This window comes from Crinia signifera, chromosome 1 (genome assembly GCF_055691185.1).
Source record: "Crinia signifera chromosome 1, ASM5569118v1, whole genome shotgun sequence".
Taxonomy (NCBI): domain Eukaryota; kingdom Metazoa; phylum Chordata; class Amphibia; order Anura; family Myobatrachidae; genus Crinia; species Crinia signifera.
The window spans coordinates 466,773,265-466,790,160 of NC_139217.1; the positions used below are offsets into that span (position 1 = coordinate 466,773,265).

General features: G+C 46.5%; 1 protein-coding gene across 1 annotated transcript in view; it reads right to left on the reverse strand.

Moving 5' to 3' along the window:
- Positions 1 to 16,322, reverse strand: part of LOC146023426 (uncharacterized) — a 228,290-nt gene extending 211,968 nt beyond the window's left edge. The window contains exon 1 of the mRNA XM_083155364.1: positions 15,372 to 16,322. Coding sequence (XP_083011490.1) covers positions 15,372 to 16,169 — 798 coding nt within the window. The 5' untranslated portion in view covers positions 16,170 to 16,322. The remainder of the gene's footprint in view (positions 1 to 15,371) is intronic.
- Between the last annotated feature and the right edge of the window lie 574 nt (positions 16,323 to 16,896).

The following is a 16,896-nucleotide window of genomic DNA, read 5'->3' on the forward strand; positions in this document are numbered from 1 at the left end:
TGATATACGGCAGTATTTAGGCAGTGAGCCCCAGACCACAAAGGTAGAGATATACGGCAGTATTTAATTATTTATTAGGCAGGCAGTATTTAATTATTTATTAGCCGGTGAGCCCCAGACCAGACGGTACATACGGCAGTATAGCCAGTGAGCCCCAGACCACAAAGGTAGAGATATACGGCAGTATTTAATTATTTATTAGCCAGTGAGCCCCAGACCAGACGGTACATACGGCAGTATAGCCAGTCAGCCCCAGACCACAAAGGTAGAGATATATGGCAGTATTTAATTATTTATTAGGCAGGCAGTATTTAATTATTTTTTAGCCGGTGAGCCCCAGACCAGACGGTACATACGGCAGTATAGCCAGTGAGCCCCAGACCACAAAGGTAGAGATATATGGCAGTATTTAATTATTTATTAGCCAGTGAGCCCCAGACCAGACGGTACATACGGCAGTATAGCCAGTGAGCCCCAGACCACAAAGGTAGAGATATACGGCAGTATTTAATTATTTATTAGGCAGGCAGTATTTAATTATTTATTAGCCGGTGAGCCCCAGACCAGACGGTACATACGGCAGTATAGCCAGTGAGCCCCAGACCACAAAGGTAGAGATATACGGCAGTATTTAATTATTTATTAGCCAGTGAGCCCCAGACCAGACGGTACATACGGCAGTATAGCCAGTCAGCCCCAGACCACAAAGGTAGAGATATATGGCAGTATTTAATTATTTATTAGGCAGGCAGTATTTAATTATTTTTTAGCCGGTGAGCCCCAGACCAGACGGTACATACGGCAGTATAGCCAGTGAGCCCCAGACCACAAAGGTAGAGATATATGGCAGTATTTAATTATTTATTAGCCAGTGAGCCCCAGACCAGACGGTACATACGGCAGTATAGCCAGTGAGCCCCAGACCACAAAGGTAGAGATATACGGCAGTATTTAATTATATATTAGGCAGGCAGTATTTAATTATTTATTAGCCGGTGAGCCACAGACCAGACGGTACATACGGCAGTATAGCCAGTGAGCCCCAGACCACAAAGGTAGAGATATACGGTAGTATTTAATTATTTATTAGCCAGTGAGCCCCAGACCAGACGGTACATACGGCAGTATAGCCAGTGAGCCCCAGACCACAAAGGTAGAGATATACGGCAGTATTTAATTATTTATTAGCCAGTGAGCCCCAGACCAGACGGTACATACGGCAGTATAGGCAGTGAGCCCCAGACCACAAAGGTAGAGATATACGGCAGTATTTAATTATTTATTAGGCAGGCAGTATTTAATTATTTATTAACCAGTGAGCCCCAGACCAGACGGTACATACGGCAGTATAGCCAGTGACCCCCAGACCACAAAGGTAGAGATATACGGCAGTATTTAATTATTTATTAGGCAGGCAGTATTTAATTATTTATTAGCCAGTGAGCCCCAGACCAGACGGTACATACGGCAGTATAGCCAGTGAGCCCCAGACCACAAAGGTAGAGATATACGGCAGTATTTAATTATTTATTAGCCAGTGAGCCCCAGACCAGACGGTACATACGGCAGTATAGGCAGTGAGCCCCAGACCACAAAGGTAGAGATATACGGCAGTATTTAATTATTTATTAGGCAGGCAGTATTTAATTATTTATTAACCAGTGAGCCCCAGACCAGACGGTACATACGGCAGTATAGCCAGTGACCCCCAGACCACAAAGGTAGAGATATACGGCAGTATTTAATTATTTATTAGGCAGGCAGTATTTAATTATTTATTAGCCAGTGAGCCCCAGACCAGACGGTACATACGGCAGTATAGCCAGTGAGCCCCAGACCACAAAGGTAGAGATATACAGCAGTATTTAATTATTTATTAGCCAGTGAGCCCCAGACCAGACGGTACATACGGCAGTATAGGCAGTGAGCCCCAGACCACAAAGGTAGAGATATACGGCAGTATTTAATTATTTATTAGGCAGGCAGTATTTAATTATTTATTAGCCAGTGAGCCCCAGACCACAGACCGCCAGACTGGCAGATTCAGTGCAGGCAGCAGTGCAGCACCAGTGGACTATATATATATTTATATTTAATATAATTAATTAATAATTATATATATAATAAATGGCACAGCACAGCACCAGAGGTATGCCCCAGCACAGAGGAGACAGTACTACAGGCAGGTACACAGTTAGACTGTTCTCCTAAGCAGAGGAGAACATAGTACACAGCAGCACTGAGGGAGACAGCCCTAGCAAATAAAATAATTAATTACAGCACAGTTCACCAGAGGTAGACCGCACAGAGGAGACAGTAGTACTACAAGTACACAGTTAGACTGTTGTCCTAAGCTGAGAACAGAGTACACAGCAGCACTGAGGGAGACAGCCCCAGCAAATAAAATAATCAATTACAGGCAGCACAGCACACCAGAGGTAGACCGCACAGAGGAGACAGTAGTACTACAAGTACACAGTTAGACTACACAGCAGCACTGAGAGACAGCACCAGCGATTGCAAAAGCTCAAGGACAAGCTCAAGTTTAAGCCCCAGCAGCAGCACCAACACACCCTCTCCCAACCCACTACTTAACTGGAGTGAAGATGGCGGGGGCGCGGCAGCTGCTTATAAAGCCTCGCGAAATCCGACGCCGGGAGATGACGTTCTAATCACGCGGACGGACCGAGTCAGGCGGGAATCTCCGAGCGCTGCTCGGAATCGGGCTCGGAATGATGACGTCCGTGGGGGCTCGGATCTCTGATATCCGAGCCCGCACATCTCTATTCATTAGGCGCCTTAATTATATTAGCTTAAGTAAGTAACAGGTGAAATGAGCCTGTCCCACAATCTACAGCTCTCAATCCAGATGTATCTCTCTTCTTTCCACAAAATAAGTCTATCACTGTATCTTGCTGCATCCACCTAAGCAATACATTATCTCTGGAACCTGACCCTTCGTCACCAAACTCTCGTCCTTGAATGTATCATTTCCCACATAAACTACTGCAACATCTTCCTCTCTGGACTTCTTGTCACCTGTATAATCCCACTGCGATCTATCCTTAATGATGTTACCCATTTTATTCAGGTCTCCTGAATCCACCTCTGTAAATTATCACCCTTTCCAGTGGTGTAGCTGTTAAATTTGCACCCCCCTGCCGCAAATTTGGGAAGCGCCCCCCTCTCTTTAGGGTTAACAAACCCCCCTCCAACCCCTAGGGTTAACAACCACACCCCCCCCCCCCACCACCTCCCCGTGCAGCCGGTACCTCCTGCCGCCAGTGGTTTAGCTAGTTGCCACAGTGCCCGAGCGAGGGCATGTTTGCCCCCCCCGCCCGATTTGTAGTAGGTGGGTCTCTTGCGTGGCAAAAAGAGGGTGCGGCCTAACATTATACCACACACCGAAATGCCCATTGCACATTTTAGCGAACTTTGTAATACCCATTACACATAAAGCCACATGCCATAATGCCAAATACACATAAGGCCACACATTATGCCCATAAACCGTAATGCCCATTACACATCTGGCACACAAGTGCCACTTACCTAAATGCTTCATGATCAATGCCAGGGGCTTCATGCTCGATGCCAAGGGGGGCTGAAATTGCTCATTGCCAATGGGGACTAAAAAGCTTGTTGCCATTATCTGACAGGGGATGAGTTTAAGTTGCGCCTGATTTGTTTAATTTCACTATTTACTTTACTGTACTGTACTTACTGTACTTCTGTTTTCCAATGTATGAACGCTCGATATGGCCATACCTTACGTAAATACAGGCAGGTGGGCGGGTGGACTCTCTCTGTGCCAGGGGTGCAGGTGGGAGAGTCAGGCGGGTAAGCCGCTGCTGAGACGGCGTCAGACGCCGGTGCCGCACAGCTCACACAGAGCACGGGCAGGCTGGCTCCAGGCTCTAATATGGTGGCGCCCTGCGCAACCGTGGTGCAACTAACATGCCTGGAGCCAGCTGCAGTGCAGACGGCGGCCAGCAACATAACTTTGTGGGCACTGTTAAAATGTCTGTGCGCTGGGTGGGCGCTTACAGGGAATAGTGCAGAGCAGGGAGCAGGCGGGGGAGCGGGCTGCACAGCTCCAACGCATTTGATCTCTTGGCGCCCGGAGCCTGTGCTTCACCGGATCCACCCTCCCTACGTTCCCTGCCTGCCACAAGCGCTTCTGTCAGGTCCCGACTCCTGCAGCATATAAAAAGTGACATTAAGAAAATGGCTGCCCCAATAATGCAGACAGTTTTTGAGGATGCTAGAGGAGGTGACGGCCTCCTTTAGCAACCTTAAAAACGGTCTGCAGTATGGGGGCAGCCATTTTCTTATTGTCACTTTTTAATAGCTGCAGGAGCCGGGACCCGACTGCAGCCTGCACAGTTCTGGAGGGGGGACCCCTTTGTTGGGGGGGTCCCCACTTCACCAGGACCCCTGGCCAGGCTGACCGGTCAGAGGGATGAATGCTTTGGCTGGGGGACTTGTATAAAAAGTCTCCCCGGGCTGTGTGCATTTGTCCCCCGTATTTTGGGAACCAGCCCCGGCCCAGACCAGACAGGTAGATACGGCAGTATTAGGCAGTGAGCGCCAGACCAGACAGGTAGATACGGCAGTATTAGGCAGTGAGCCCCAGACCAGACGGTAGATACGCCAGTATTAGGCAGTGAGCCCCAAAACAGACGGTAGATACGGCAGTATTAGGCAGTGAGCCCCAGACCAGACAGGTAGATACGGCAGTATTAGGCAGTGGGCCCCAGACCAGACAGGTAGATACGGTAGTATTAGTCAGTGAGCCCCAGACCAGACAGGTAGATACACCAGTATTAGGCAGTGAGCCCCAGACCAGATGGTAGATATGGCAGTACTAGGCACCAGACAGGTAGATAAGACAGTACTAGGCACAAGACAGGTAGATACGTCAGCAATACTAGTATTGTGCACTAGTATTTTATAATAATTAATTTTATTATTAGGTACTGCTTGGCAGTGGCACTCAGTGACACACGTCAGTGCACCAGCAGCATGGAATTATTTTTGGTACTCTTTACCTAGCACGGCGCCCGCGATTACAATCGCGGGCGTCGGGGGTAAAAAATCGCGGGCATCGCGGGTAAATAAAAAACGGGTGCGACGCGATGCCCGCGATGCCCGCGATTTTCCCATAGGGATCAATGTTAAAAGTCAGATTGGTCGCGATTTTAGCGTTAATTGGCTCAATGCCCGCCATTTTGACATAGGAAACAATGTTAAATGGGCCACAGAGCCCTAATAGTCCCCCTGAAGTGTTAAATGGCCCCCACAATTTTTAACGCCACCCCACGATCAACGTGAACCCGAAGCGTGGCGAGCGCAGCGAGCCCGCGAGGGGCGGCGGTACGCGTCCTCCGACCTTTTCATACCCCCACTATCCACGTCGGCGTGGAGTTGAGAATAGAATAGTGTGGCGAGCGCAGCGAGCCACCGAGCCCGAAGCGTGGCGAGCGCAGCGAGCCCCGCGAGGGGACGCGGATACCTTCACAGTTATACGCGTCCCCTCGCAGGCTTCACAGGTGTCCGTGGCGACGCGGACACCTGTGAAGCCCGCGAGGGGACGCGTTTACCTGTGAAGGTATCCGCGTCCCCTCGCGGGGCTCGCTGCGCTCGCCACGCTTCGGGCTCGGTGGCTCGCTGCGCTCGCCACACTATTCTATTCTCAACTCCACGCCGACGTGGATAGTGGGGGTATGAAAAGGTCGGAGGACGCGTACCGCCGCCCCTTGCGGGCTCGCTGCGCTCGCCACGCTTCGGGTTCACGTTGATCGTGGGGTGGCGTTAAAAATTGTGGGGGCCATTTAACACTTCAGGGGGACTATTAGGGCTCTGTGGCCCATTTAACATTGTTTCCTATGTAAAAATCGCGACCAATCTGACTTTTAACACTAAAATCGCGACCAATCTGATTTTTAACATTGGTCCCTATGGGAAATCGCGGCCATCGCGGGCATCGCATCGCACCCGTTTTTTAGTGCATGCGATGGTCGCGATGGGCGCCGTGCTAGGTAAAGAGTACCTTATTTTTTACAGTCCCACACAGCACAAGTATTATTTTTTTATTAAATTAGATATAGCAGCCTAGTATGTAGTTGTACTACTAGGTAGGTACACTTAGGCAGTAACACTGCCAGTGGCAACAGTGGACTGAGTAAATAATACTGGCAACCTCTATTCACAGTATTCTGTGCAGGCAGCACCAGTGGACTATATATAATTCAATTAATTATTAATAATATAGCAGCCTCGTAGGTAGAGAAAATAAACTACTAGGTACTAGGTAGGTAGGCAGGCAGGCAGTAGCATTGCCAGTGGTCACCACAAAGGTAGTTATATTACACACCACCAGTAGCTTCATGCAGTGCACCAGCAGAATTTATAATAATTAATTTTATTATTAGGTACTGCTTGGCAGTGGCACTTAGTGGCACACGTCAGTGCACCAGCAGCATGGAATTTTACAGACACACAGCACAAGTATTATTTTTAATTAAATTAGATATAGCAGCCCAGTATGTAGTACTAGGTAGGTACACTAGGCAGGCAGTAGCACTGCCAGTGGCAACAGTGGACTGAGTAACTAAATAATAATACTGGCAGATTCAGTGCAGGCAGCACCAGTGGACTATATATAATATCATTAATTACTCATATAATATATATTACAGCACAGCACCAGTGGTAGGCCCCAGCACAGAGGAGACAGTAGTACTACAAGTACACAGTTAGACTGTCCGGTACTTGTTTCCTAGAACGGCCACAATCGGGGGTAATCGTGTACCTTACCTTAAGGTACACGATTACCCCCGATGGACCCGATTTCCTTTGAAATCAGGTCCATTTTGCCGGCAAAGGCAAAATCGGGTCCACCGCGTCGGTCGGGTGCATTAACATGGCACGCGACCGACGCGATGCACCCGATTTTGCCATAGGGTTCAATGTTAAAATATTTTTAACATTGTAAACAGGAAAAAAATGGGAAATGGGCCAATATGGCCCATTTCTCATTGTATATCCCCCCCCCCCCCATTGTGAATGTCACCCCACGATTGATGCCAACCCGAAGCGTGGCGAGCGTAGCGAGGCCACGAGGGGCGGCGGTACGCGTTTTCCGACCTTATACCCCTACTATCCACGTCGGTGTGAAGCTGAGAATATAAAGTGTGGCGAGCCACCGAGCCCTATTCACATTTCAAGCAATGTAAAAATCGGGACCATTGCGTCGGTCGCATCGCATGCGATTTGACCGACCCGATCAACATCGGCTGGCCGTTCTAGGAAACAAGTACCGACTGTCCTCCTTGCTAGGGAGAGCCCACCCTAAGCAGAGAGGAGAACAGAGTACACAGCAGCACTGAGGGAGACAGCCCCAGCGAATAAAATAATTAATTACAGCACAGCACACCAGAGGTAGACCGCACAGAGGAGACAGTAGTACTACAAGTACACAGTTAGACTACACAGCAGCACTGAGAGACAGCCCCAGCGATTGCAAAATATTGCGCTCAAGGTCAAGCTCAAGTTTAAGCCCCAGCAGCAGCACCAACACACCCTCTCCCAACCCACTACTTGACTGAAGATGGCGGGCGCGGCAGCCACTATTTAAAGCCTCGCGAAATCCGGCGCCGGGAAATGACGTTCTGACCACACGGACGGACCCGAGTCAGGCGGGAATCTCCGAGCGCTGCTCGGAATGATGACGTCAGTGGGGGCTCGGATCTCTGGAATCCGAGTCTGCACATCTCTAGTAATAATACCATACCTCCCAACTGTCCCGCTTACTGCGGGAACGTCACGATATTTGGGGACGTTACCGCGTCCCGCCCAGGGCCGCCATTGTCCCGTGGTGGGGGGTGACAGTGGGGAGTCCCCCCAGCCTGCCAAGAATAGATGCTGTGCGCATGCGAGCAGTGGAAAACGGGGGTGCGGCCGCAGGGCACGTCATCCAGCGAGGCCACCCCCTCTTTTCGCAAGGCTTCGCCGCGCGACAGTCCCGACCTCCCAACTGCAGAAGTTGGGAGGTATGATAATACTAGTAAAACCTGTATACATGTACTAATAATTTACAAATGTTACCCTTGTTAGTACATAAGAAATACTAGGATGAGATTAGAGTAATGGAACACGTCATGCTCCCCTGGGTATGCTCAGTCTGCAGCCAGAACTTTGACAAATGAGTCTTTCACAGTTCACAGGTATTGATAATTATCTCTGTTCCACCAGACTCCGGAATCACATTCTATATTTGCAGTTATCTTTCAAAGTTTGGTGCAGTCATCCAACATAATAAGGAGTGAAAGGCAGGGAGGAAGTAGCTCTGGAGAATTCATTGTGCCCTTTACGGTGTCGCTTACCTATCCTGATATTGTTTTAGTAATGTAATGTAGGGGGAGATGCATTAAAGCTTGGAGAGAGATACAGGGGAAACTTACTAAGACCCAATAGGTACGAATGCACGTATCCGTACCCATGCCATGTCAGATTTGGCTGGTACTCTAAATTAGCTTCAGCAATTCTGTTTTATGAATGAATACACCATTGATAGAACACGTCCGTATATGGCCATGATTTGTATGTTGGTTAGCTTATTTATTAACAGTGTCTTATATAGCGCAGCAGATTCCGTTACAGCGTCTTATATAGAGCAGCAGATTCCGTTACAGCGTCTTATATAGCACAGCAGATTCCGTTACAGTGTCTTATATAGCGCAGCAGATTCTGTTACAGTGTCTTATATAGCACAGCAGATTCTGTTACAGTGTCTTATATAGCGCAGCAGATTCCGTTACAGTGTCTTATATAGCGCAGCAGATTCTGTTAGTGTCTTATATAGCGCAGCAGATTCCGTTACAGCGTCTTATATAGCGCAGGAGATTCAATTACAGCGTCTTATATAGCGCAGCAGATTCCGTTACAGTGTCTTATATAGCGCAGCAGATTCTGTTACAGTGTCTTATATAGCGCAGCAGATTCCGTTACAGTGTCTTATATAGCGCAGCAGATTCCATTACAGCGTCTTATATAGCGCAGCAGATTCCGTTACAGCATCTTATGTAGCGCAGCAGATTCCGTTACAGGTTCTTATATAGCGCAGCAGATTCCGTTACTGTGTCTTATATAGCGCAGCAGATTCCGTTACAGTGTCTTATATAGCGCAGCAGATTCCGTTACAGTGTCTTATATAGCGCAGCAGATTCCGTTACAGTGTCTTATATAGCGCAGCAGATTCCGTTACAGTGTCTTATATAGCGCAGCAGATTCCGTTACAGTGTCGATGCTTCTTTTATTGAAGATTTCATCCATATGTACAAAAATTTAAAAACCAGTATATACATAATAAATAAGGAAAGTAATGAATACATATACCTAGAATCAAAATAGCACAAGAACAAAACATATAGCAATCTGCCTCATATAAACTAAAACATTATATATATATATATATATATATATATATATACATATATATATATATATATATATGTATATATATATATATATATATATATATATATATACATATATATAGAATTATAAATGAAACTATAACATTAAAGAAAAAAATTTGAAACCCATTTTTTACTAAGAGAATCACTTATCCATCATCTTTTATCCATCATTCATCCCCATACTCCCCATATATTCATCATTCAAGCCTCGAGGAAACCATCAACATGCAAAACAATTTAACCACCCAACCATCACCACACCCTTGATACCCACCACCTTGAAACATAAACTTATATAACCCATGCCCACAAGACATTCATTTAAATCAAACACTCCCCCCTTACATTCAATTCACCAACATAAATTAAATAAGACTTATGCTAGGGATGTGTATATAAACCTTTCCTTTAAAAAAAATGAAGGAAAACATGCACTACGTGTTTAAAGAAGAAAAGTTCCCAGAAGGTCCGGGATTACACCAGACGCCACCTACTAAGGAGGTTTCAGCTGGCCCCACAGGCGAGACCAGCTGATAGCATCTAGCTTTTCCCTTTCCTTATCCATCACCACCTTTACATCCTGTAGGATAAGATCCACCACCATCCTAAGAGGAAGGACCTTTTTCCTGATTCCAATATGACACCGTGCATGCCACGTGTGGTACCTAACAACTAAACTAACTATATAAATGGTGCACAAATCAAAATCCCCATATCTCTTGAAAGCACCGTAGGCCCATTCCGGGTAACTAAGCCCCGAAAGACAAGGAATGCCCAGTGAGATTGACACCGATCTATAAACTTCAACATTGAAGGGACACTTAAGAAAAAAGTGATCTATAGTCTCCTCCTCCCCAAGACATTCCTCCCGTGGACAACCACGATCATTGGTCCTTTTAAACTTAAGGTTCCCTCCAACATAGAGCTTCCCTTGGAACGAGAGCCAGGCAATGTCTCTAAACTTCAGAGGGATCCGTCGGTCATTGAGCAACTTCAACCCAGCTGAACAGACGGTGCCTGGACAATCTCTCAAAGCCAGCGGGGCCAGGAAGTAGATTTGCAAGACCCTCTTCCCCAACTCCTTCCTCGAGAGGTCCCTTACATCTCCAACTGCCACACCCCACTTGGTAATCATCCTAATGGCCAGAATCACGTAGATCGGAAGGTATCCTCTGCCAGTCCAGGGCTTTTTCAGTCGGCCTCCCTCTATCCACGCTCTGGAAAAGGGATTCCACCACTCCAGAAAACCCTGTACCCATCGAGGGGGGTCTTCCATAAAGATGCTACCAATATTCAGCTTTAGAAAAGCTGTTGTGAAGAAGACTACAGGGTTGACCATATCTTGGCCTCCCTCTGCCCTCGATCTGTACACAATACCTCTCTTGACCATGTTCATCTTGTTTCCCCAAAACATGTGGAAAAACAGAGAACATAGTCTGGACCACAGCGATTGTGGCAAACAACAGACGTAGCTGACATACAGGAACATTGGTACCAAATAGGTCTTGCATATGTCCACCCTTTCCCTCAGGGAAAATTTTTTACTTTTCCATAGGTTTACTTTCTTGGTCGCATCCTCCAGCTTCCTTTCCCAATTTGCTGTGGCATAATCACCATGGTCGAAATGGATGCCTAAAACTTTGATGCTATCACTGGCCACGGGGAAGGTGTCCGGGAGGGGAAACTTCTTCCCTCCCTCCCCCATCCAGAAAACTTCACTCTTGTCTTTGTTCACTTTTGAACCGGAAGTCACAGAGTAATTCTGGACTAGTTGGTCAATGACACCCGCCTCTGCCACAGATGACAGAATTATGGTGACATCGTCGGCATAGGCTGTCACCCTTAGCGTGAAATCCGGAGCCAGCTGCAGTCCCTCCAATGCGCTGTTCTCAATCCTCCTTATCAGAGGATCGATCGCAAAAACATAGAGAAGAGAGCTCAGGGGGCATCCCTGACGTACTCCCGAGTCCACACTAAAGGAGGGCCCTACCCAACCATTGACAAGAGGGAAGCTCTCGGCCTTACTATATAGAATTTTGAGCCAATCTACCATCTTCCCCGGGAAGCCATACCTTTCCAGTAAAGCCCAGAGGTACTTATGGTTGACACGGTCAAAAGCCTTGGATTGGTCCAAAGCCAGCAGATATTTTCCAAACTTTCCAGCCCTACACCGCTCCACGGCCTCCCGGACACCAAGGACTGCACTAAAGGTGCTACGCCCTTTCACGGTGCAATGCTGGGAAGATGAAAGAAGAGCTTTTGAGAACTCTATTATTCTGTTGAAAAATACTTTTGCCAAAATCTTTCTATCTGTATTGAGGAGGGCGATGGGGCGCCAATTCTCAATACGAGTACGATCCTTACCTTTGAACAACAGAATAAGCGCCGACCGTCTCATGGAAGGAGACAGTTCACCTTTCTCCAAACAGGTATTAAACACCTCCGTAAGACGGGGAGCGATGACATCAGACAGTTCTTTATAAAATTCCGATGTTAGACCATCAGGTCCGGGTGACTTCTTTGGTGACAATCCACCAATCGCTTCCCTCACTTCTTCTACACTTATTCTGTTGCACAAACAATCAAGAGAGGTACCTGGATTCACCAGACCTGGGGTCTCCCTCAGAAACGATTCCATCTTTTCTCCGATAAGTGATTTCTCAGACAGAAGGTCAGAGTAATAGTCCTTCACAACTCTCAGGATGCCTTCTTTCCCCTCCTGAAGCACACCCTGATTGTCATGTAGACCTCTGATTTCCTTAACTTCAGTCCTCCTCTTACAATCCTGGTAGGGATCCGGCGAGTGGTATGTACCGAAATCCCTCTCCAGGGTCAAAGAAGCTAACCGATTATATTGGTATTCCTTCATCTGAGCCTTCACTCTGGAGATTTCCCCACCATCTCCATTCTCAGAGATCAGGAAATCTAATTCCCTTTTCAGAGCATAGTAGGTATTTTTTTTTATCAAGTTCTTTTTCCTTACCAGCCTCTTGAAGAAACCCTGGACTTTCTTTTTAAAAACCTCCCACCACTCAGATCTACTCCATCCTGCCTCCAACAGCGATTCATGATCCATCAGGAGATCTCTGAGAGACTGCATCACGCCCTCATTCTTCAGGAGTTCAGCATTCAACCTCCATAGACCCCTCCCTTTCTGGATGGTCTCTGAAGCATTCAAGGAGAAAGAGAAAAAACAGTGGTCAGAGAATTCTACTGGCTCTACCTTGGGGGGCAGAGTTTTCGAACCTCCTTTAACAAAAAATCTATCTATTCTAGACCTACGCTTACCACAAAAATAAGTGAAACCCGTGAGGTCTGGGAAATGCTTGACATGAACATCCTCCAGACCAGCCTGTCCTACCATGCTAACTAAGAAATTTGCATCATAGCCCAGGGTCTTATTATTTTTGGGCCCTCCTCTATCTTTTGGCCTGGTGACAGTGTTAAAGTCACCACCAAAAATGACCTGCTGAGCTGTGAACAGAAAAGGTTTTATTAACCCGAAAAGACATTTCCTGTCCCAAGGTGATTGGGGGCCATAGATGTTAATTAGCCTCAGGTCCTGTCCCCTAAGGTTAACGTCCAAAACTATACACCTTCCTACCTCCAGTTCTACAAATCTATTTATGGTTACCTTGTCGGTAAAAAGAACCGCCACCCCACTGTAGGGCTCAGCCGCAAGAGACCAAAACGAGGGACCCCTGGTCCATTCCCTCTTAGCCCTATGCAGGACCTCGAGGGTTCTCGTTCTGGTCTCCTGAAGGAAAAGTATGTCAAAATCCTTGCCATTCAAAAAATCATAGGCCATAAGCTGGGCCCTACCAGATGATATTGATGCCACATTAAGAGTGGCACATTTAATGAGATGGGGATCCATAAATAAATTTGTAAAGGATTTAACATAAGCTCTTATTTATTTCACCATTACCATCACCATCCATTCTCTCTCCTCCACCCATGTCATTCGTGACCACTTCCATACCTTCAGACAAACCATCTGGGTTTACGCTGATGTCTGGCGGTTTACTTTCCTTATCTATTTCTGGGTTGCTTTCAGTTGGAATATTTGCCTCAGGAGTTTTGCTCTTTTGAAGTTTAGATTTCCTAAGGGCATCTTCACCTGATACTTCCGATTCTTCATGGGCTATTCTTTTATTAGCTTTACCTTTTGTGGCCCTGATATTGGTACTAATATTGCTTGCCCCTTTCCTATGCTTAGAGGTCTCCTTCTCCCTCTGTTCACTTTGCCTGTCTTTAATTTTGTCAATTATTTTCTCAATTTTTTTTTTTTTTTCCACTTGGTTTGAAAACTAGGCCTTCTTTTTGTTTAACTATATCACCCTCACCAATCCCAGACTCCTCTTCATCCTCACTCTCAGAGAAAGCTAGGAATCTGTTTGAAAGATTTAGGTTGGTTTCTATCACCTTTTTACAGGACTTTTTCCCTTTTTTTACCATTTGAAAAGGTTCCTCTTCTCCTTTTGAGTCTGCCACCCACTCTACTTGCTGGTCTTTATTAATTATGGCTTTTGCATAATTTTCGTTACTCTGTGGATTGTTTGTGGGATTCTTAGCAGAATTTGGGCACCTGCTGTATGGGTGTCCCACCTGGCCACACAGGTTGCATTTCACCTTATTGCACGTGTTTGAAGCATGGCCGACTTCATTACACATGTTACATTTCTGTTCCCCACATTCACTGCTATTATGACCGATCTGGCCACATTTGAAACACGTGCGGGGCTGGCCAGGGTAGAATACTTGGATCCTATCTCTACCAATATACGCCGCCGATGGTAGGTGCAAGGTCTTTCCCTCTATCTGATGTAATTTTACCAGGACCGACCAAGCACCTCCCCACACTCCAAGCGTATACCCAATTTTAGTGAGTTTGCTCTTGACTGTGCAATTTCTGTTTAACCAAAATTCAATATCCTCGGCTGGAATTAAGTCATTCCTGACTAAGATCTTAATTCTCACATACTCAGGCCTGGAGGATGTGGCCGTCACTATAAAACCCTCATATTTTTCCTCTGCTTTTTTCCTCTCCCATTCTTCAAACACTTTGTGCATCTTATAAGGGGATAAGAAACTCACATCAAAGAAGGGAGATCTGTCGGGGTGTATACACGCCGACAGATCACCGGCATGGCAATTTAGAGAAAAAATCATATTTAAAAAGTCTGACTGCGAGGGGGTTTCTGTTTTGCCAATCCATTTAAATTGGAGCAAGTGACGCCTACCATAAGAACTCTTTACAGGCCCTTAATGATTTAAGACATTTTCTTTCATGCCTTCATTTTGACAAACTGCCTTTGCATAAGATATTGGTGTCGACACATCATTTGCAACATTTTCAATACTTTTCTGTTTGTTAATTTGACTAGAAATTAGCTTTAAGGCACCCCTTGCACCTTCAGGTGCACCAATGGCCCCAAAAACAGTCTCAAAAACAACCATTTCATTACTGTTTAAAGTGTCCACATTTAGTCTTTTTTGACCCTGTGTCAGCATTTCACATGTCGACTTTTTCCCAACATTACCTTCTGCTGTTATAACAGGTTCACAAGAAATCACCACATTATTACTTTTACTTGAGAAAGACACTTTCTTTTTCTCAGTTTCACATGCATGACTTGGCCCTGCAACTTGACTGTCTATCACATTTTTAACAGCCTTTCCTTTTTTGTACTTTAAGACATCAGAAATCAGTGCCGCTTTTTCCAATACTGCTTCACATTCTGAGGCTGAAAGACAGTCTGGTAAGTTACTCTGGTGTTCCTTGAAGACCACAGGGGTCCCCAGGAACGCACTGTCCTCCTCTGGCTCATTCATCACATAATCAGTACTTACAGTGTCCTGGGGATCCCCTGCCTTGGTCTTACTCACTGCTGCTCCTGTTGTGATGGACCCAGACGGCACCTCTCTCTCTCCTCCGATCACTGCCGGTTTCACACTCGCTGTTTTAGCCACAGTTAGCTTCTTGCCTGCAGCCTCTGTCCCGTTCAGTGTTTCCTTGTCAGATTCCTCTAGCATAGTAGCTGCCACGTTCTCAGGTTTCACTGCAGGTCTCTTCCTGGTTCCCTCACTGCTGGAATCTAGGTCAGAGCACAGCTTGACAGCGTGGGAAAGATTAACCACCTGGTGTGCAGTTGACTCATGCAGTGCTGGAGATTTTTCACAGCTGATGCCATCCATCTCTTTAAGCTGTATACGGCGTTCTATCTTATTCAGACTTTTTAAATGTCTTGAGACAATGTTATCCAGTGTGCACTGATCCCATTTGGAAATAGCATTGCGTTTTTCCTTGGCTTTCTGCAGCTTACGGTTAACAAACACTATTTCACGTCTCAAGTCCTGCAGACACATCAAATCAAAGTGCCTGTCTTCATCTTCATCAAAAGAAGATTCACTCAACAGCATGAAACTTGTACCCCCCACGGCAGTTGTTTCTTTGCCACCGCTGGATGCTTTCGCAGCAGGTTCTCCCATCTCTTCTCCCCGCACCAGGCTAGGTGCAGGGGTACCTCCGGGATCTTCTGGGGGGTCCTTCATGCCACTGTTCTCATCTGCAGCCATGATTTCAGGTACTGGGTCAGATCTTCTGGACCTTGTAGCTGCACCAGTCCTGGGGGTCTTAGGGCCAGCTTTGCGGGCTGCTGGTCTCCTGCTGACACCCTTCACCATTATGCTCTTTTGCTCCAGGCAACCCCGCACCGGGTGCTTGCCTTTTGCTTTTCCCAGGAAAGGTGCCCCAAGCCTGGGGAAGCTGGGGGCGGAACTCTCACTGCACTGGAAGGCTGGAGCTCACACTCTGCACGTCTGCTCAGGTAGGCTACAAACGTTACTGTGTCTTATATAGCGCAGCAGATTCCGTTACAGTGTCTTATATAGCGCAGCAGATTCCGTTACAGTGTCTTATATAGCGCAGCAGATTCCGTTACAGTGTCTTATATAGCGCAGCAGATTCCGTTACAGTGTCTTATATAGCGCAGCAGATTCCGTTACAGTGTCTTATATAGCGCGGCAGATTCCGTTACAGTATCTGATATAGCGCAGCAGATTCCGTTACTGTGTCTTATATAGCTCAGCAGATTCCGTTACAGCGTCTTATATAGCGCAACATATTCCGTTACAGTGTCTTATATAGCGCAGCAGATTCCGTTATAGCGTCTTAGATAGCGCAGCAGATTCCGTTAGTGTCATATAGCGCAGCAGATTCTGTTACAGTGTCTTATATAGCGCAGCATATTCCGTTACAGTGTCTTATATAGCGCAGCAGATTCCGTTACAGTGTCTTATATAGCGCAGCAGATTCCATTACAGTGTCTTATATAGCGCAGCAGATTCCGTTACAGTGTCTTATATAGCGCAGCAGATTCCGTTACAGGTTCTTATATAGCACAGCAGATTC